This window comes from Sus scrofa, chromosome 5 (genome assembly GCF_000003025.6).
Source record: "Sus scrofa isolate TJ Tabasco breed Duroc chromosome 5, Sscrofa11.1, whole genome shotgun sequence".
Lineage (NCBI taxonomy): Eukaryota > Metazoa > Chordata > Mammalia > Artiodactyla > Suidae > Sus > Sus scrofa.
Window position 1 is genome coordinate 35545594 of NC_010447.5, and position 21576 is coordinate 35567169.

Genomic DNA, 21576 nt, shown 5'->3' on the forward strand with positions numbered 1-21576 from the left:
GACTTCATTCATAAGGAAACAATATATTTTGAGACTTTTGATTTATAAAATGTTAATTGAATCCAAGTTTAACATAATGAAATTACTTGTGTAAAACTATTGGATTACAAGTGACAGAATTATATTCCTTAGGAAATAGAATCTCAGCCGTGGTGAGAAAAGCATAATTTTTTTTTTTTTTTTTTTTTTGCTTTTTTAGGGCTGCACCCATGGCATATGGAGTTTCCCAGGTTAGGGGTCTAAACAGAGCTATAGCTGCCAGCCTACACCACAGCCACAGCAATGCAAGATATGAGCCGAGTCTGTGACCTACACCACAGCTCACGGCAACGTCAGATCCTTAATGCACTGAGCAAAGCCAGGGAGCAAACCCGCAAACTCGTAGTTACTAGTCAGGTTCATTTCCACTGCACCACAACGGGAACTCCAAGCGTAAATTTTATGATCTCCAGATATTTTCATCTCTTATTTATATATGAGCCCACACTAGCGTATATGAAAACATAATAAATGCTTTCATATTCTAATCCTCAAACATCTTATCAATCAAACGATATTATTCTACTCCCATTACACAGATAAAAGACCAAGGGTCAAGGAGATTGCTTGGCTTGCTTGCCAAGACTCAAAACTTAGGCCTTATCTCCAAGCTCAATGTAGCCTGAGTTCAGGCAAATATTTCTGTATTCTTAGAAATACTTAGCATAGCAGTGGGTCCTTCTCAGTATGTGGTGCCTTGCCCAGCAGCACCAACATCACCTGGGAGTTTATTAGAAATGCAAATTCTCTGGCTCCCACCCAAACCTATTGAACCAGGACCTTCAGGGATGGGGCCCAGCAAACAGTGTTCTAACAAGCCTTCCAGAGGATTCTGCTGAACCCTAAAGTTTGAGAACCAGTGGCATAGAGATTCTTCTTTGGCCGATTTTATTTTCTCATTAATTAAAATGTCACATGCAGCACAATCTCACTGTATCATTAGTTCTGAGAAGAGGCTTATCAATTCATACTGAAAGGGCCAACCTTTATTGTATGCTTACCAGGCAGCAGGTCTTTTTTCCTGGTTAGATCATCACAATAAGCCCTGGGGGGTGAGTATTATCACTGGTCACTGATCTGTGGAGAGACTGAATGATTTCCCTTTGGCTACTGGCAGGAAAGAAGCAGTCAGATCCAAGAACCCATGCTCTTAATCAGACTGTAAAAGCCGCACAACCTGAAAATTTGTGCATTCATTCATTCCTCAAAAAGAATGTTGCAAAGGGGAGTTCCCATCGTGGCGCAGCAGAAACGAATCTGACTAGGAACCATGAGATCCCTGGCCTCACTCACTGAGTTAAGGATCTGGCGTTGCCATGAGCTGTGGTGTAGGTTACAGATCTGATGCTGCTGTGGCTGTGGCATAGGCTGGCAGCTGTAGTTCCAAGTGGAACCCCAGCCTCCTGGGAGCCTCCATATCCCACAGATGCAGCCCTAAAAAAAAAAAAAAAAAAAAAAAAGTTACAAAGGGCTGTGGAAAGCACATCAGGCTTGGGAGTTAGACATACCTGGCGTTGAATCCCAGCTAGTCATCTAATGAAAACAACCTCAATTGTGGAGATGAGAGAACCAGGCAAATGGTTTCTGAATTCCAAGTATAAATTTGTGACCTAATAAGTGGAAATATTCCTTTACAAGGTCTAAAAAATAAAACTGTCTACTTTCCTGAAATAGTCTTCTGCTTCTGGCTGACATAGACCATGAAGTACTTGCTGGGGCTTGGGGGGAGTGACTGCAAAATTACTGTGTTATAAACATTTATGAATAAAGTAGCAAAATATAAGAAATCCACTGGGAATTTTTCCATACTGTTTCCCACTAGCAATGATGTATTTTTATTTCATTGCTGCCAGGTGTTTCCATTCTGTAATCCCCATGTTCTGAAAAGAACTGTTGAACCTTGGTGAGCAAAAGTGCAATAGTTTATAAAAAAGCATTTAATTTATATCAAAATATGGCCACACATAAGAGGGGAGAAGATCTTCAACAGCCTTCTACTGTTATCCTTATTTCTACTTTGTCTAATCTGATTGTCATCACAGTGATCCTTTAAAAACGTAAGAGCACATCTTTTCCCCCGTTTAAACCTTTCGACAGAGTTTCTCCCCATACTTACAATAAAGCCTGCAAGTCCTCCCTGAGATGGTCTGAGATTATCTCCCAATCTCTTGCTCTTACTTATTCTTGCTCAGTCACAGTGGATCATTTGCTGCCTCTTCAATAAGTCACGTAAGCTCTGGCCTCAGGGCCTTTGCACTTGCTCTTCCCTCTTCCTTAGTAACTGCCCAGATAAGATGTTCACAAATTTTTCTCAATGACACTCTTCTGGTTTTGACTCAAATATCTCCTCCTAAGAGAGATCTTCTCTGACCACCTTTAAAATAATATTCTCCCCCCGTTACCATCTATCCCAAATCCACATTTTGTTTTCTACTCATAGTACCTATCGCTTATCTCAAGTTATACACTCACGTGTTACTGTTTAATTATCCATCACTCTCCACAGGAATGTAAGCTCCCCACAGGCCAGGGTTTTGTCTGATGCTCTGCTGTCTCCCTGACACCTAGAACAGTGCTATACCAGTTGTTGTTAATTAACATTAACTTTCTGTAATGTTTTTCTTTATCTGTTTTCCTGTGCAGTATGCTGCAGAATAATCACCTAAGACAGGTACCCACAGAAGCGCTGCAGAATTTGCGAAGCCTTCAGTCGCTGTAAGTATAATTGAAATTGCAACGTGTTCTCAGGATCCATTTGGGAAGGAGCACTGAAATATCCAGAAGACCATTTTAGCGAAATGGGAGAGTGTCCGTTAGAACAACAATTCTTTGCATCCTCATTAAACAGTATGTATGGGGGGAGACTAGTGTTGGATTTTGGGATTTCAGGGCAAAGACTGAATCAGAAGAACTGCAGTGAAAATGCTATTGGAGTTCCCATCCTGGCTCGCCGGAAATGAATCTGACTAGTAAATATGAGGATGCAGGTTCCATCCCTGGCCTGGCTCAGTGGGTTAAGCATCCAGCGTTGCCGTGAGCTGTGATGTAGGTCGAAGACACGGCTCGAATCTGGCGTTGCTGTAGCTGTAGTGTAGGTGGGCAGCTGTAGCTCCAATTTGACCCCTAACTTGGGAACCTCCATATACCTTGGGTGCAGCCCTAAAAAGACACAGAAAAAAAAGAAAAGAAAAGCCTCTTGTATATGTTGGTATCACAGGACAGAACACCCAGGATTTTGTCCTGTACCCCCTCTGTATCATATTTTACTTCCTGAATTCAAATCAAGAACAATACTTTCTCATCTAGAAAAATAAGAGTCAAAATCTGGACCTCTCGGCATCTTCAGTTTATTCTGTTTTCAAGTTATCTGAGTTGCCCTATCATGCAATTTTGCCAAGTCGAATAAAGGCTTAATTTTTTAGTTTATTGTATGTACTTCAGGGGTCCACAAATCAGTAACAGAGACTATTGGTCTCTCTTAAAGTCCTACTGGGCAGGTCTACAAACCAGGAGCTTCCCCATCACCACACACAGACATGCAAACATCTTCACAAACAATCCCACAGAAATACACATGTGCTTTAGATTCACACACCACACACAGCCGTGGTGTTGGTGTTCCCTACTCTCAATCCACAACTTTTCCGTCGGGGGTTTTCACCTTCCTCAGACTGGAAACCTCTGAATGAATACAAATTAGTTATTCTTCACACAAAGAACTCTCTTACTAGCTCGATGTTTCGGAGCTTGGGTTGTAAGCAGCTGTTCACAGTGATGATCTGGCAAGACCATGCCATGAGTACTTAATCAGTAAATCTTCATCTCATCAGAATGTGTAAGTGTTTCCAATACATTACATGATTTCTGACATACACATGCATCAACATATGCCTTCATCTCCCTTACTCTGGAGGTCCTACTCTGTCAACCAAAATACTAATCTCTGGTCTAGAATGATGAGGGAAAGGAATGCCTTTAAAAAGGCAAATACAGGAGTTCCCATCATGGCGCAGTGGAAAGGAATCCGACTAGGAGCCATGAGGTTTCGGGTTCTATTCCTGGCCTCGCTCAGTGGGTTAACGATCCAGCATTGCCCTGAGCTGTGGTGTCGGTTGCAGATGCGGCTCAGATCTGGCATTGCTGTGGCTCTGGCGTAGGCTGGCAGCTACAGCTCCGATTGGACCCCTAGCCTGGGAACCGCCATATGCCGCAGGTACGGCCCTAAAAAGACAAAAAAAAAAAAAAAAAAAAGGCAAATACATATTGCAGGCTCTAGTTGAAAATCACTGTAAAGAATCCATCGGTGAATAATTACACAGAGTCGGCTTCATGCCTTTTACTGAGGTGACACGAGAGGAGGAGGAACATGAGAGCTGGAGATGATACTTTCTTCCTTTGATCTTTTTTTTTTTTTTTTTTTTTTTAATGAAAGCAAATCTGGGCTTGAGACCATTTTAAGCTTTTGACTCCAGTCAAACAAAGTGACTTCCTAGGTTTTCACCAGCTGAGAGATAAACCAGCCCACAAGAGCCCCTTTGTGGCAGGGGATGGGTCTGCTGTGTTTTTAGGAGCTCCTTATTGACATCGCAGTATCACTCCTCTGTGTTGCATGAGGCTTTTCCTGAAGGAAAGCTACAGCCAGAGCAGCAAAACACTCTCGAGATGGGTTGTCTGTGTCAGGGCAAGGGGTCTAGTGGCTGGATTGAAAAGCCAACAAGATAATAGCAGTGGCCAATAGGAACTTTAAACAGCTGGGAGGCAGGCAGAAGATAGAAGGATAAGGGTTTGTAACCAAAAGCCACTATCAGCGGAAAGAAGATCACAAACAGGACACACATAGAAGTGAACTCTTTGAGAAAGAGAAAACCAGGAATCTTTTGTTCACTTGAACTGGGTGGTGCCTCTCTGATAAAGGTGTTCAGATTTAGTTTCTTACGGTCTAGGTATTTACTGTTCACCAGGTGTCTCTTGCCTTTGGTGTCTAGTTCCCAAAAACAATTACGTTTGAAACCTTATAAGTATGTGTTCCCTGTGAAAAAGCCAAGGGTTAACTTTCTAGTGGGATGCTTATTGCATCCAAACTGAGGCATCTAGAGAGATCGTCGTCCAAAGCACGTTGGATTGTATCGGCTGGTTGTGTATTATTTGTCGCGGTCCCTTTGCAGAGCACAGCAGACCATGTGAAGTGGCCGTGTGTGCTCCTACGGCGCTTTGTCTCACCTTTTTGTGCTACCTTGATACAAGCGTTAAGATTTGACAAAAAAAGCATTATAAACATACTCTTCACCACCAACTACACAGACACCGAACTGTACCAACAGAAGGCGTCCCCTACCCAGTTTGGAGGTTTGGGCTGCTATGTGCCCTTTCCAAGTTTCACTGTTGTCCCAGATTCCAGGGATTTAATGGTACATTTCCGACTTTCTTCAGGGAGTTCCAAAAATAAAAAAAGCTTTGAGTCTAATGGTCATGACATGCATTCCTTATCCGTCTTCCAGCCATTTTCCATGCATACCTCAGCCTTCGTGCCACTTTCACATCGATACAAATAACAAAGAGGGTGACACTTGTCTTATCTATGACACCTGTCTCATCTATGACACCTAGATGGCTTCCGGTCAGCTACCTACCCAGCTTTTCTCAGACTACTGTCAACCCTTAGACCTCTGCTTAGCCCCTTTTCTAATAGTTCCTTTTTCTCTCTCTCTTGAATGCACTCTATTTTCCTCCACTTTATTATTTTCCTTGTATTCTCCATTCACTTTTTAAGAAGGACTCTGCGCCCCCCCCCCATCAGGCTGGCAGTGCACTACCCCTATGCATGCCTGGCTTTGTAACTCCTAAAGGGGGGCTTGCAACCCTGGCTGCAAAGAAAATTGTCTGGAGAGTTCTGCAGCCCAGGCTGCACCCCAGACCAATTAAAATCAGAATCTCTGAATAGGAGCCCCAAGCATCAGTGCTTTCTAATGGGTTTAATTATATCGTTAAGTGCTTCTTCAATGAAAATGGGGGAAATTAGTGTCCTCCTGCATGCCTTCAGATGATCTGCAAATATCCTCCTGAACTCTTTTCAAACCTGAAACAATAACAAAGTCCATATTGTGCATTCCACTATCCAATAATAATGTATTTAGAATATGAAATAAAAATCAGGAGTTGCCTTGTTTTGCTTAATTGAAATAGCTCCTATCTGGCTCTTAGTTCTTTGACAGTTTGGGCCAGATAAAGTTAAGAGGTAGGCCATGTGCTGCATTACCCTACGATTAGAATGTGTCCGTGGACCAGCAGCATTAGCACGTCCCAAGGCATGCAGAAGCTTGAGCCTCATCTCTGTCCTACTTAATCAAAAGCTTCATTTTAACAAATCCTCAGGCATTTGTATGCACAGCACTTTTGAGAATTAACATTTTTAGTGTCTATGACATGAACAAAGTCTACAAACCAAAAATGGTTGAGAACTACTGAAACAGATCGTCGGTATTCCTTGCCCCACCCACACAGACTTGGCTTCATGGAAGGAACTTGATATATGCTGAAACTGGTAACCTTGCTTTGAGGAAGAAACAAATTGTACTCAAGTTTCAAGGGATGCAATTTTCGTTGATTCCATGTAAACAACAATATTTTGCTTTGTTCATAACGAAAGCACACAGGTACATTTGTGTTCTTTGAACGCCCTCCTGCTACTTACAAACTGCTCAGCTGAAGAACAAGAGGGGGAAAAAAAAAGGAGTTCTGGTCGTGGCGCAGTGGTTAACGAATCTGACTAGGAACCATGAGATTGCGAGTTCCATCCCTGGCCTTGTTCAGTGGGTTAATGATCCGGCGTTGCCGTGAGCTGTGGTGTAGGTTGCAGACACGGCTCAGATCCCACGTTGCTGTGGCTCTGGCATAGGCCTGTGGCTACGGCTCTGATTAGACCCCTAGCCTGGGAATCTCCATATGCTGCAGAAGTGGCCCTAGAAAAGACAAAAAGACAAAAAAAAAAAAAAAAGAGAGAGAGAGAGAGAAAACAAGAGGGAAGTCCACATGCCAGAGCCCAGTAGCCCAGAGCCTGCCCCTGCACAGTATGTACATTAGGTTTCTGACATGGCAGTGACGGCCCAGACAGCAGTTGGCCTTTTGTAATGTAATCAAATATAACTTAATTTCCTTTCTGTTTTTTGGAAAGGAATAGGAAATGTAATCAGAATTCACAGTGAATTGTATTTCACCAAGAAACTCTTGGCATTATAGTCCTTTGAGGACTAGGATCCAATTACAGTGATTTGATGGAAACTCAAGGCTTAACCCTCCCATCCCCTCACACCTTTGTATTAAGAGGTAAGAAACAGATCTATGAAAATAATACTTGCTTCAGTTGTTGATTGTCATTAATGACATTGGAGCATCTCACTGTCAATTAGTGAAAGTTCAAGATGATCAAAGAGAATGACGTGTGTCTGTTTGTCCAGTTAACCATAATATTCTTTAATATGTGTTGCTTTTCTTGCCAAGTCTGCACTAGCGAAACTAATTGTGGAAAATGTACAAGCACAAAAATAATGAGTTGGTACATAGAAAATGAAAGGGGAATTAGACATATCTTTAATATTGTCTCTCTTTTCCAATTCTAATAATCATCTTTAGAGTACATTATCTTAAAACCCGAGGAGAGGCGTTCCCTTCATGGCTCAGTGGTTCACAAACCCTACCAGGGTCCACGAGGATGCAGGTTCCATCCCTGGCCTCGCTCAGTGGGTTAAGCCAATCCGGCGTTGCTGTGGCTGTGGTGTAGGCCGGCAGCTGTAGCTCCAATTTGACTCCTAGCCTGGGAACCTCCATATGCCACAAGTGCAGCCCTAAAAAGAAAAGGAAAAAAAAAAAGAGAGAGAGAGAGGAATGGCTGCTTCAGCCTGGAACATGATCTGCCCGAGCATCTTAGTGTGATATCAGCTTAAGGGCTGCAGATCCCCTCTGCTTGGACCCTGTAAAATGGCAATAACTTCACCCCAACTCTTCATAGGAGGGTTTTTGCTACTGATAGTCCAAAAAAGGAAGAAGGAGGAGAAGGAGGTGAGGAGGAAGAGGCAGGGCTCACAGTGCTGAACAGAAAGTAAAGCAAGCCTTGAACCAGCAGCAGTTTTCTCCTTTTAAGATCCAGGACCCTATTGGGTTTCAGACCCAGGATAAAGAATGGGAAGGAAGTAACAGAAGACAAGGAGTTATAAGCAGACAGAAAGAAAGCAGAGGGAGGTAACCAAGAGGATAAGATTAAAGGATCAAAGGGGTTAAAAAAAAAAAAAAAAACAATGGCTTTAGTATTAGTGACATTATTCCCTCCACTAAAATAGTGTCTGGAAAGAGAAATTTTAAGCCTATGTAATACATATACACCACGTTTTTGGTTTATTTTTGTTTTTCACGGAAGTGCCTGTGTATTAGCTACGTCTTGGGATGGAGGTAGACTGAGAAGTTCTAGAGGCCAAGAGTTTTGTCTGTGGCACTGTTTGGAGTTCATCTCACAACCCGTGTGCAAACCAGCCCCCAGCAAATTGTTAGGAGTTTTGTCTTGTCCCCCTGCCCTCATTTAAACATGAGGAGAAAATTATTTTCAAAGGCAAAGCCCTTTTTCCACAAGAAGAGGGTACTCAAATTGGAGCACAGTGCTCAGAATCAGATGGAAAAAAAAAAAAAAGATGTGACTACTTTAAGTCAGACCCCAGACATGAAATATTCTTATATCCGTTTATAAATCATAGACATGACAGTCTTATCAGATAGATAGGTAAGGACAAGAGAACATGGATGTTATAGAATGAGAGGTAAAATGAACTTTCTTTAGTCTTACAGTATGAAATACAGATTAACTTTGGAAAGTAGGTTGAACTCTTTGGAGAAGCTAAAACGATGACAGCAAAGGGAAGCCACATTGCACATGGGGCGAAGTGTTTCCCCCCCCTTGTCAGGATAGCTGGGGTCTTGATGATTATAAAGAGGCACAGAAAGAACCAGTTGGGTATAGGAATAATACAAGGACAAAAGCAGAAACACCCCTGGCTATAAAAGCAGAAGCCATCCATATTTATTAAAACACTTACCTGCATCATCTCACTTCACCTTCGAAGCAACCTCATGAGATGGGAGCTGAGATTATCCCTTCCTCAGGGATGAGGAAGGAAAAAGCCCAGAGAGATTAAATGACCTTCTCAAGGTCATGTGGCTGGTAATGGAGTCAGGCTAGAGGTGCGTCTGAGGTAAGAAGTCTGGTCTTTCTGGCTCCCACATCTGCCCTTTTTCCCACCACACCGTCTTGCCTCCTGAGAGAATTCATTGCAGGGAACGGACACTCAACAAAATGCGCTTGTGTGAGAGAAAGGAGCCTGACAGAAACACTTAGCATCTCTCAGCTTGTGCTTGTGGAGGTTTAGAAAAAGGAGGGAAAGTAGCAATGCCACAGGACAGGCATAAATAATTGGAGAAGAGAAGAGAACGATATTTCTTCAAGTGTGGGCCAGTCCGACTTTCTTAGTGTTTCCCTATGCATTTGGTTGTCTGTTTCCTCAGTACCTGGGAGGTGGAACTTGTCTCCACTTTCCTGATGAGGAAACCAGCAGTGAGAAAAGGGTCTCTTGTCCCTACTACAAAGGTAAGATGTGACTAGACAAAGGAGGAAGAACTTTCCACACAAAGGAAACTACATGTGCACAACTTTGTTGTGGGGAGGTTAGAGGGAAACTGGAACATCAGCAACCAGAAACAAGATCAGCGTGACAGAAGTAGGAAGAGTGAGGTGGAGAGAAGGGCGAGAAGAGCTTGGTGAGGCAGATGGGGTCCAGACCCCTTGAAAGCCCTTTGGGACATGTCATGGATTTTAGTCTTTATTTTAAAAGCAATGAGAATCCACTGGAGGATTTGGGAGCAGGACAGGGCCTGTGTTACTAGGAGTTCCCGTCGTGGCTCAGTGGTTAATGAACCTGACTAGGATCCATGAGGACGTGGGTTCGATCCCTCGCCTCCCTCAGTGGGTTAAGGATCCTGTGTGGCCGTGAGCTGTGGTATAGTTCGCAGATGCGGCTTGTATGTGGCATTACTGTGGCTATGGTGTAGGCCGGCAGTTATAGTTCTGATATACCGACCCCTAGCCTGGGAACCTCCATGGGCCGCAGGTGTGGCCCTAAAGAGACAAAAGACCACCACCAAATATATATATATATATATATATTCGTGTTACTGAAGTAGTCTACGAGAGAAAGGAGAACTTTGTCAGGATGGGGGCAGTGGAGAAGGAGAAAGGGAAATGCATTTGAGAAACATTTAGATGAAATTACCAGTATTTGGTAATAAGTCGGGTGTGAAGAATGAAGGAGAAAGAAGTTAGATTCCTAAGTTCCTGGTTGGTATAATCACATGCTTACTGAAGCTCATCACTGAGATAAGAAATGCTGATGGAGGACCCCATTTGGGGAAATAATGAGTTTGTCTTGAACATGGGTGTTTGAAGAGGTACAACCAACTAGAGTTGTCACATAGGCAGCTTGCAATCCAGATCTGGATCTCAAAGAAAAGTGAAATTTAGGTTAGGTCTGTCTACCATTTCAAGTGACCTAACTATACGTTGTAATGATTTGATTGACTGCCCTTTAGAAAACAGGCTCCATAAAGGTTGGCACCATTTCTACCTGGTTCACTGCTACATCCACAGCACTAGGTACAGTATCTGCAAAGAAAGTACCCAAGAAACACTTGTTGAGGAATTCCCGTTGTGGCTCATCAGGTTAAGAACCCAATGTAGTCTCCATGAGGATGTGGGTTTGATTCCTGGTCTGGCTCAGTCCACCATTGCCACAAGCAGCAGCGTAGGTTGCAGATACAGCTCAGATCCGGCATTTGCTGTGGCTGTGGCGTAGGCTGGCAGCTGAGACTCCAACTTCCATATGCCAGTGAGTGTGGCTATAAAGATAAATAAATAAACAAACAAACAAACAAATACTTGCTGAACTGAACTGATGCCTCAGACTCTTAAGTTTGATACTCTAAATAGCTGCTTAGGATCAGCTCATCTCCCCCAGTTTGAATGTAGCCTGCATTTGCTGATCTCCTTGCCCCCAACTCTTGCCTCTGTATCCTGATATTTCCCACCTTCCCCTCCTGAGCTGAGTGGGATCCGTGTTTCCTTCAGGGATTTCAAAGCTGATCTATCTACAAGATTTCGTTTTCCCATTGTCTTAGCTGAGGACTCCCCACTTCAAGAGTAGTGTTCAGAGAAGAACCATAACATTCAGTCTCAGGTTGATGAGATTTGGATAGGCGGGAGTTAGGGGATATTCTCAACACAAGGCTCAGAAGTACTGAGAAGGAGCTACAGAAGAGACTAGACTGGGACACAGAAATAAGAGAAACGTTTGGCGAGATAAGGTAAGCTTTGGATATCAGAATGGAAAATTGGGGTTTGAAAGGAAGGGTAATGTGGAAGAACTGTGGATTCCTAACGGGCATGACACAGAGCCCAGTTTTAGGGAGATTATTTTGGCAGCAGCCTACAAGGTAAATTGAAGAGATAAGAGATCAAAGGCAAAAGACTCAGCTCAGAGGCTGTCTCAGTAGCACAGGTGTGAAGAGATAAGAAACTAGACAGTGGAAATGGACAGTCTCAGAGATGAAAATAAATGGAGAGACATTGGTGAATGATGGGCTGGAAAGCCATAGAGGATCCAAGAATGACCCCCAGCGTTTTTTTTCTAATTTTATATTTTATTAAACTAGAGTTGATTTACAATGTTGTGCCAATGACACCCCAGGTTTTAAATCCTGGTGGTAGCTGGGAGACTAATGGTGTCCTTGACAAAAAGGAGGTCTTTGTCTTCTATGGAGAGAAATGAAGCTGAGGAAGTCAGTGCTCATGTTACTTCAGCTATAGATTATCTCCATGTTAAAAAAAAAAAAAAATCACAGCAGCGGCGACCTCTGAGAAACTGAGCAACCTCATGTAAATCGACTTTAAAATAGACCTTTCTTGGAGTTCCCGCCGTGGCGCAGTGGTTAACGAATCCGACTAGGAACCATGAGGTTGCGGGTTCGGTCCCTGCCCTTGCTCAGTGGGTTAACGATCCGGCGTTGCCGTGAGCTGTGGTGTAGGCTGCAGACGCGGCTCGGATCCCGCGTTGCTGTGGCTCTGGCGTAGGCCGGTGGCTACAGCTCCGATTCAACCCCTGGCCTGGGAACCTCCATATGCCACGGGAGCGGCCCAAGAAATAGCAACAACAACAACAACAAAAAAGACAAAAAGACAAAAAAAATAAATAAATAAATAAATAAAATAAAATAAAATAGACCTTTCTTTGGAGTCTTGAACTTCCCAATGATGCCAGAGAGACAGAGGTTTGGTTCTGTTAGACACTTCATCCAGCTACTAGTCAGGTCAGCTGACTAGTCTGTAAATTATTGCACTTCGATAAACCTATAGACTTTGGGCCTCCATAAGCTGCAGAGATGGGAAAAGCTTTTTTACCTTTTCAGAGGCATGTCTAAAGCAATCATTTTTCTTCCTGGTTTACATCAAGTTTGCCAGTAAACAAGGTGGAGAATAGAAAGATAGAAGCAGAAATTCTCATATCAGGAATCATGGTGTTTGTATGAATTCATTTGCTTAATATCTTCCCCAGGTTATAGATGGGAAATTTCATTAGAAAATGGAATCCCACCTTGTTGTCATTTCATAAATATTAGAAAACAATAACAATAAAAATGACATTATTATGAAGAGTTCCTGTAAACCAACACTAATGCAATCTATAAAAAATCATATAGAATAAAATTCTATCCCAGTAATATTATGATAATGATCTGACAAATTCAATTCCAGTGACCCACTGGTTCCAATGCAATAAAATTTCCAAGCAGTAAAATTTTATCATAACAAAGACTTCAGGGACTTGGTCAAATTGTATTATATAGAAGCTTGGAACTACATGCTTTTCATTTCATAGCAAAAGTAAGATAATAATTGGAACTGCTTTCGATTCTTAAAATTGGATAAAAGAACTAAATCATTGTGCTCGTTGGACTCTTCAGGAATTGTTCAGAAGGATCTCACAAAAGGTACAAACGAATGTACAAGGGAGCTGAGCATTTCTTTAAAACGTACGAAGGAAAATGCTCATCCGGATATAAAATAGCAATGTCAATTTTATCTAAGTGATTTTTTTATAGATGGCATTAGTGTTGGTTTACAGGAACTCTTCATGTCAAATGCTGTGCTTTATGATTACTTATTGAAAACATCCCCATAAGCTGTATTATACCAGCAGCTGCACCACTTTTCACACCTTTGCCTGTTTTCCCCTCGAGTCATCCACGTTAATAATTGACAATATTACAGTCATCTCAGACGGGGAATTAGCCAAGATCAATGGCTTATCTTTTGACTAACGCTTTCTTCCTTGTAGTTAATGGCTCATCAAGGACATTCTCAAACAGATACAAGTTTGTGTGATACATTGGCAAGGGAGCTTATACAAGATATATGCAAAGGGCTATTTTTCTGGAAAACCAACAGCAAGAATGGCCTCATAGATTCTTTAATCCTTACCATAATACAATCTATAACTCAAAAAAATCCTGTCAGGAGTGTGGAGGGTGGTGGGCAAAAAATGTTCCTTTTAAAGTTGTAAAATTAAGCTTTTATTTATTTGTTTTGGCCTTTTTTTTTTTTTTCAGGGCCACACGCATGTCATATGGAATTTCCCAGGCTAGGGGTCGAACCAGAGCTGTAGTTGCTGGCCTACACCACAACCATAGCAATGCAGCATCCAAGCCACATCTGAGACCTTCGCTCATGGCAACGTGGAATCCTTAACCCACCAAGTGAGGCCAGGAATCGAATCCTCAACTTCATGGATACTAGTTGGACTCATTTCTGCTGAGCCACCACAGGAACTCCAAAAAATTAAGCTTTTATGCATGAAAACATTAGGGGAAAGACTTCAGAGAGAAGGTAGGAAAATAAGCTTCATTTTGCCATTGCCTGACACTAAAAAATTGAATTTTTTTTTTTTTTTTTTTTTTTTTTTTTTGCCTTTAACCTTCCAGCTCCTCCTCACACGGGATGAACTGATATTTCAGACCTTGGTTCACAGTGGATGCGCAATTCTGTCTTATTTTGATCTTGTATCATACTGAGTGACGCTCATCCCGGCCTGGCTCCGTCTGCCCAGACCAGGACATTGAGTCACCAGAGCTTCCTTATCTTCCCTTCTGGTCACCATGCTCTGTCAGAACCACTTGTTTAACATCCTTCCTACCCGCCTTCCTCCGTGTTTCCATCCTTCTTTCAAGCACTCATCTCTTCTCACCCAGACGATGGCAGCTGCCCTGGTCACTTCCTCTCCCCCTAGCATCTCCTGCTCGCTGCTCTCAGAGTGACCTTTCTACAGCACATCCATTATCAGGGTGTCCAGCCTGGAGGCAAAATCAGACACACACACACACACACACACACACCCCAGAGAAACAGTTGCGTGCAGATATTGAAGACTGCTTGGGGGAGGGGGAGACAGTTCTCAGGTCAGTAACCCAGATATTTCCTGGCAGTAAAGTTACCCGGACTCCACATGCTTACCTTGGATGCTCAGAGTTCTCGAAGCATGTCTGGGTGAGGTGGATGGTCCTGCACAGCATCCACTAGAAACAGCCCCCCGCCCAGCGGTTTGTGCCTTAGGATCCCTTCTGGCCATTGTGGAGCCCTCTGACCTCCACACCTCCCTCCAAAGAAGAAGTTCTTTCATCACAGGACCCAAAGTCATGACAAATCCATTTCTTTTTTTTTTTTGGTCTTTTTAGGGCCACACCTGTGGCCTATGGAGGTTCCCAAACTAGGGGTTAAATTGGAGCTGCAACTGCCGGCCTACACCACAGCCACAGCAAGGAGGGATCCAAGCCTCGTCCGTGACCTACACCAGATCCTTAACCCACTGAGCGAGGCCAGGGATCAAATCCGCATCTTCACAGGTGCTAGTCGGGTTCATTACCGCTGAGCCACAACAGGAACAACGCGACAGATCCCTTTCTCCTCAGCTGTGGTTTTCTAAGTTGCATTGCAGAGGTTCATAGTTAATATAAATTCTGTCCTTGCACCAGATGATGTCATATTTTTTCCTCAGCTGTTTTAGCCTTTGGGGCCTTTTAGGACCTTTGCTGGAGGTAACACACAAGAGGTATCCGACTCCTTTTCACTGTGGTGAAAGGCTTCCTGTCACACTAATCAAAACATGCAGTGCTGAACGTATGTACGAAGGAGGATGGTGAACAGACACTCAGCCGTCCTGCCAGTCCACCATATGACCAAAAACAAACACGTAAACAAAAGGCAATCTCCTACCAAGAGATCTGAAATTGCAAAGGGTTAAGATCCTTCAGAAAACATAAAAGAAAGTTTCTCAGGGGGATGATACTATTTCCTAAATGTGAAGATTTTTCTCAATTACGAAATCCTATCCTTCATAGAATGCTGTACTGTTTCCAAAACCCTTCCACATACATTTTCTCATTTAAATCTCATAACAATTTTGTTGCCTGTTGTAATTCTGCTTTACCGATATGAAAATTGACCCTCAGAGAAATTAACTGCTATATCCCCTGATCTCAGAATAAGTGACAGCGTCTGGGTTTAAATTTGTCATAATTCTCCTACTTCGGTGCACTTTCCAGTTTACCATAGGCTCATCGTGACATAGCAAGTAGGGTAAAAGTTTATTTTATCTATCATTTTTTGTAAGTTATAAGTAACATGCAGTTATTTATATGGGTGCCATAAAATAGGTGCCAGTTCCCAGGTATAGATCATTTTCAGATTTTGTTTCAAGATCACAAAGAAGTTTGTCCGAAAGAAGGTGGGACCACTCCCATTGTTAAAGTGCTTTATTTTGCTCCACTTGTCTGCATGCAGGTTTTTTGTCACCTTATTGATGGATTCTTAAATGCCAAGGTCATTGCTAGGAACTTTCTGAGAATGCATTGCGTTGCATGTCACCTCTTCTCCTTTGCCTTCAGAGTGAAGTTTAATATTCAGTAATGTATCAGGAATAAAAACTATTTGCCCTTTGCGATAAGATATATATGTGTGTATATAATAGATTATATCAATACACATGTATACACATACGTGTACATGTAATGATAATACTGGAAGCAGAAAAGTGAGGGTGACTTCTATCAAGTCTAGCTGCAGATGCCTCTTCGTTATTTCTTTTACGGGGGATGAAAGAAGGAGTCTGCATTTCTCAGATCTGAAATTCTCTCACAAGCTGACCCTCATTTCAACCAGCTTTTGACTAAGAGAAAATTTGAGTTTACTCCTTTTTTTCGGACTGGTTTCTATGGTGCAAAGACAAAAATGCAAACTGTTAACCCACTTCAAGTAAGAGTAATTTAAAATCGTTAAGGTTCTTTATAGTTTACAAAGCTTCGTTGTATTACTTTCTTTGATTATAAAGCAACCCTATAAGATAGAGAGGTTGTCTCCCTGCCCCTGCCACTTACAGCTGTGAAAGCTGAGGTCTGTTGACTTGACCATGGTCATATAGCTGCTGTCTGACTTAGACCCAAAATGTTTCATCCCAAATCTCTGCACTAATTCACAGATTCTAAGCTGCCTACACACACACACACACACACACACACACACACACACACCTTTGTGACTTGTAGGAAATCTAAATAACAAAGAGCTACATAATATAATTGTTTTTCTTGCTTCTGATGATGTTATAGAACCAATTTTTATGTGTATTTTCATGTACTGTGTACTGATGTTTTTCTTACACTCAAGTGCTTAAATATTGCATTTTTCAAGCATATGAATAGAAAATGCCCAGCTACCCCCAAAGACCAGAGTGACTTAATATGAGCTCTTCATTTACTCACTGAATAGGCACAACTTGTACCCTGCCAGCTGCTTTGTCCCCAGTTTTAACCTTGTTCTGTAAGAACCACCTGTATGAGTGGCTGGATAATTAATTCCATACTCTGGTTTGCCTTGGGATCTTCTGTGAAGTTTAAATCAGATAACTCCTCTGAGAGTGTACCACTCTCTAAGATAGGTTTGGACCACTGCAGCCAAGTGAACATGAGCTTGAAATCACTGCATTGAGAAGGAGTTTCATTTATGGGGAGCTTCTTTGGGGGGGCACACCCGTGACATAGGGAGGTTCCCAGGCTAGGGATCTAATCAAGAGCTGTAGCCGCTGGCCTACACCACAGCCACAGCCACACCAGATCCAAGCCGCGTCTGCAACCTACACCACAGCTCACAGCAATGCTGGATCCTTAACCCACTGAGCCAGACCAGGGATCGAACCCATGTCCTCATGGATGCTAGTGGGGTTTGTTAACCGCTGAGCCACAACAGGAACTCCCTATGGGGAGCTTCTTATATGAAGAAGCTGTTGAAAAAGTGCTCAGAATACCTGAGTACTGGGCCTTCGTGTTTTAGTATTTGCAGTGTTAGAACTGAGAAGAATTGCCCTGTTTTACTCATTTCATTTCAGATTACAAGATAGCTCTAAGATTATGTCGTAGAAACAAGATTACCTCCTTAATACTGGGGGAGGGGAGTGATTCATAAAAGATGTCTATCCAGAGAAATGGACCTTTCAACATTGGAAACTGACGCCAGGGTCACTTGGAGATCCAGCAGAAACTTTGGTAGTAATTTAAATATCAAAGCCGACAAGCGTGTGACTCCTTGCAAAGAGCCTTTTCTGTACGTGTACCCTGACGCTTGCACTGAACTCGAAGGTCAGTCATTTTCAGCGCTTAGAAGCCACTTGTCATTTCAATGCATAAGCCACAGGCAATAATCAGACAACACATCAACTAAAACTCGAAATCTCACATCCTTTAAATAAAGTCTTCATGCTATAATCATTGCAATCGTTAAGGAGAGTTTACATATGCGCTTTTTTTTTTTTTCCCCTTGTCTTTTTGCCATTTCTTGGGCCACTCCCGTGGCATATGGAGTTCCCAGGCTAGGGGTCGAATTGGAGCTGTAGCCGCCGGTCCACACCAGAGCCACAGCAACGCGGGATCCGAGCCGCGTCTGCAACCTACACCACAGCTCACGGCAATGCTGGATCCTTAACCCACTGAGCAAGGGCAGGGACCGAACCCGCAACCTCATGGTTCCTAGTCGCATTCGTTAACCACCGCACCACGACGGGAACTCCCATATGTGCTTTCCTAGTCAAACAGAAACCAGCACCTCCTCACCCCCTGGTGAAATTATACCTTATTTGAACATGGGTTGAGCATGTGGTGGCTGGAGCAAGGGGGAGAGACGGTATTGTTTTCCTAAATGTTTCCAGTTCCATTTGGAGACAGAACCTTGAGGCATTTGGAAGCTGCATTTCTGCTGCCTAACAATGATAGCTGTCCTGGAAGTTTAACTGTGAGTGGGCTGTGAAACCAGACTTGTTTGTTCCAAGTGCCCTTATCTCGGTAGCAACACTTGGCCCAGGGCCTTGAGGGCCTCCCTCCCCATTCAGTCAGGAGAAGCAGGAGCCAGAGCAGTGGGGAACACGTGTGACCAAAAGTGAGGACGCCCCTTCCATCGAGATTAGCTCCCTACCACAGACAGCGCTCTCTCTTTCTAAATTGTTTAAATTTGGTTTGCAGGGGATTATTCCGTGATCCTGGTGTGCTTCCTGCATCTGTTTAGTCTTAAATGCTTCCTACAGCATTTTTCAAAATCCACTCGTGATTTTCTAATCCTTCCTAATACAGGAAAGTTGTTTAAAATGCAACTCTTCTTACTTTTTTTTAATCCTGGCTTTGAAAATGCAAACTAATGTGTGAACCTTAAGAACAGATTGGAAAAAATAAGTGAGGGTTGTTGGATGCAGAGTTGAATGTCGGTGGTTCTGTCGTTTGTACACCTTTCAGAAAATTTCAGGTTGTGTCTGTTTGGTCACTTCAAAATGACAAGTTAAGGCATTGTGATTAGAGGCACTGTTTATGTTGGATCGGAGTGAAATAAATGTGTTGCACTCCCTCTGCTGGCTCTGAAGCTGCAACAACTTATTAACTAGACCTATTTTCAGATGTATTTCCCCGTTTAAAAAAAAAAATGGTGTGCAGGAAAAGCAAGCACAAACTAGAAAGCTGCTAATTTTATTATTCGTTTAAAATGTCAAGAAAAACTAACATCTGCTCAATGCCATTGGCTAGGATAAGCAAAAAAGCCAGAAGATTTTAGGCTTTTCAGCACTGTACTAAGAAAAAGGGAGAGGCCACCTCCCCCTCTCCCTGAGGCATAACTCCAACAGCCTTGTAAAAATTACTCGGTCCCTTTCAGATCCTGAAATAATCTTTTCTCAGACCTTAATGAACAAAGTAGTAGATGAGTTGGCTTTGTATGTTGAAAGCAGTCCAGGAAAGCAACAGCATCTAGTTGGCTTGGGGTGGGAGGGAGGGGAGAGGATGCCTTTCTCCCCGTGTCAAAAAGGAAAGCTAAAAGATCATCACTCGGAAACCTTATACCCCAGGGGAGGCCACTTCCTTGCAGGAAAGCGTGTTACCCATGGTCCTGGAGGAGAATCACAGCAGTGTGGAATTTTACAGACAAGGGGGCCTAAGCAGCAATGCTTCTACTCAGGAGTGAGAAGAGAGGCTACCAGGAGAACAGAATGCCCCAGATGTCGGGGACCGGGGCGGGGGCGGTCCTGAGGGTCCCAGGCCCTGGGTTTTTGTTTGTTTGTTTGTTTCTATTTTGGGTGGGGTTTTTTTTTTTTTTTTTTTTTTTTGCTTTTTAGGGCCACAGCAATAGCAAATGGAAGTTTCCTGGTCGAGTTAGAACTGCAGCTGCCTGCCTGTGCCACAGCTGTAGCAAGGCCAGATCCTTTAACCCACTGAGTGAGGCCAGGGATTGAACCCACATCCTCATTGACGTTATGTCAGATTCTTAACCCAGACAGCCACAACAGGAACTCTTTCTTTCTTTCTTTCTTTCTTTCTTTCTTTCTTTTTCTCTCTCTTTCTTTCTCTTTCCTTCTTTCTTTCTTTTTTCTTTCTTTCTTTCTCTCTCTCTCTTTCTTTCTTTCTTTCTTCCTTCCTTCCTTTCTTCCTTCCTTTCTTTCTTTCTTTCTTTCTTCTTTCTTTCTTTTTTCTTTCTTTCTTTCTTCCTTCCTTCCTTCCTTCCTTTCTTTCTTTCTTATTATTTGTTTATTTACCTGGCCCTGTTTCAATCTTGGTAATTAGCATATTGAGATCTTCTTGCAAGGTCCGTCTTCTGGCTGGGCTTTGCTCTCTTTTCCACTCTTGCTCACTGTCTTCCACAGGCGCCTGGATGCCAACCACATCAGCTACGTCCCCCCCAGCTGTTTCAGTGGCCTGCATTCCCTGAGGCACCTGTGGCTGGATGACAACGCTTTGACAGAAATCCCTGTCCAGGCTTTCAGAAGTTTATCAGCGCTGCAGGCCATGACCTTGGCCCTGAACAAAATACACCACATACCAGACTATGCCTTTGGAAACCTGTCCAGCTTGGTAGTTCTGTAAGTTTTATTGATTTTTTTTTTCCTCTATCATTTAACAGTTTCTAAATTCACTCTAAGGCCTTGACCTTAAACTGATAGCCCTTAAACTTTGAATAGGGACATTTTAAGGAAAGAAAAACTCCCCAAATGACTCATAAATGTTCTAATTGTATAAAAGAATTAAACATTTATGGAGCACCTGTTAAGTACCAACCACTGCTAGGCATTCAAAAATAATAAAATACGACCTCTGTCTTAGGGGAGCCCATTGTATATTAAACAGGTAATCACCACACTGTACAGTTAGAACTATAACTGGTTTTAAAAAATCCCTTATTCCTGATAATAATTTATAATTCATGTCAAGTTGAAATATGTCCCTTTTGTTATTTAGTAACTACTTCTTGAACCCCTTCCAAAGGAACAGAAGCAAGAAGAAACCCTTGACAATGAGCCATGCATTTGTCTAGCTTCTTTCCTTTGAGGTCTAGCTTTCATTAATTTTGAGTAAATCGAAATGATTCTCAAGTAAGAGTTTGAAAAATAATCAGTTTAAAAGTGTAGAGATATGGATTTCCCCTGTGGCTCAGTGGGTTAAGGATCTGACATTGTCACTGCAGTGGCTGAGGTCGCTGCTGTGGTGCAGGTTCAATTCCTGGCCTGGGAACTTCTGCATGTCGCAGGTGTGGCCCCCCAAAAAAAGAAAATAATAAGCAAGAAGTGTAGCAGTATGGCGCATGTGTACAATATAATAGTTAATCATTGAAACAACTTGAAAGTCTCTGAGATCAGCTTGCATGGGAAGTTCCAGTAAGGCATCTTCTTGCACTATTTCAAGCCCACTCCCTAGCCCACTGCTGCCTTCCACTTTTCTCAATGACACATCTGTCTCTTGCACTGCAGTAATGTACTCCTTTGAGCTCTGGCCAGCACTTTAGCCATCTCTTTAGGTTCCCCTCAATCCCTTTCCCCATGTGCTTCATATAAAAGATCCTCAATAAATGTCATGTAGATCTCCCATGAAACC

The 21576-nt window shown here is 42.7% G+C and overlaps 1 protein-coding gene across 2 annotated transcripts in view; it reads left to right on the plus strand.

Moving 5' to 3' along the window:
- LGR5 (leucine rich repeat containing G protein-coupled receptor 5) overlaps positions 1-21576 on the plus strand; it is a 131978-nt gene that overhangs the window by 82337 nt on the left and 28065 nt on the right. For both annotated transcript variants that reach the window (XM_021090898.1, NM_001315762.1), the window contains exons 4-5: positions 2683-2754; positions 20352-20567. In XM_021090898.1, the coding sequence (XP_020946557.1) occupies positions 2683-2754; positions 20352-20567 (288 nt within the window). The remainder of the gene's footprint in view (positions 1-2682; positions 2755-20351; positions 20568-21576) is intronic.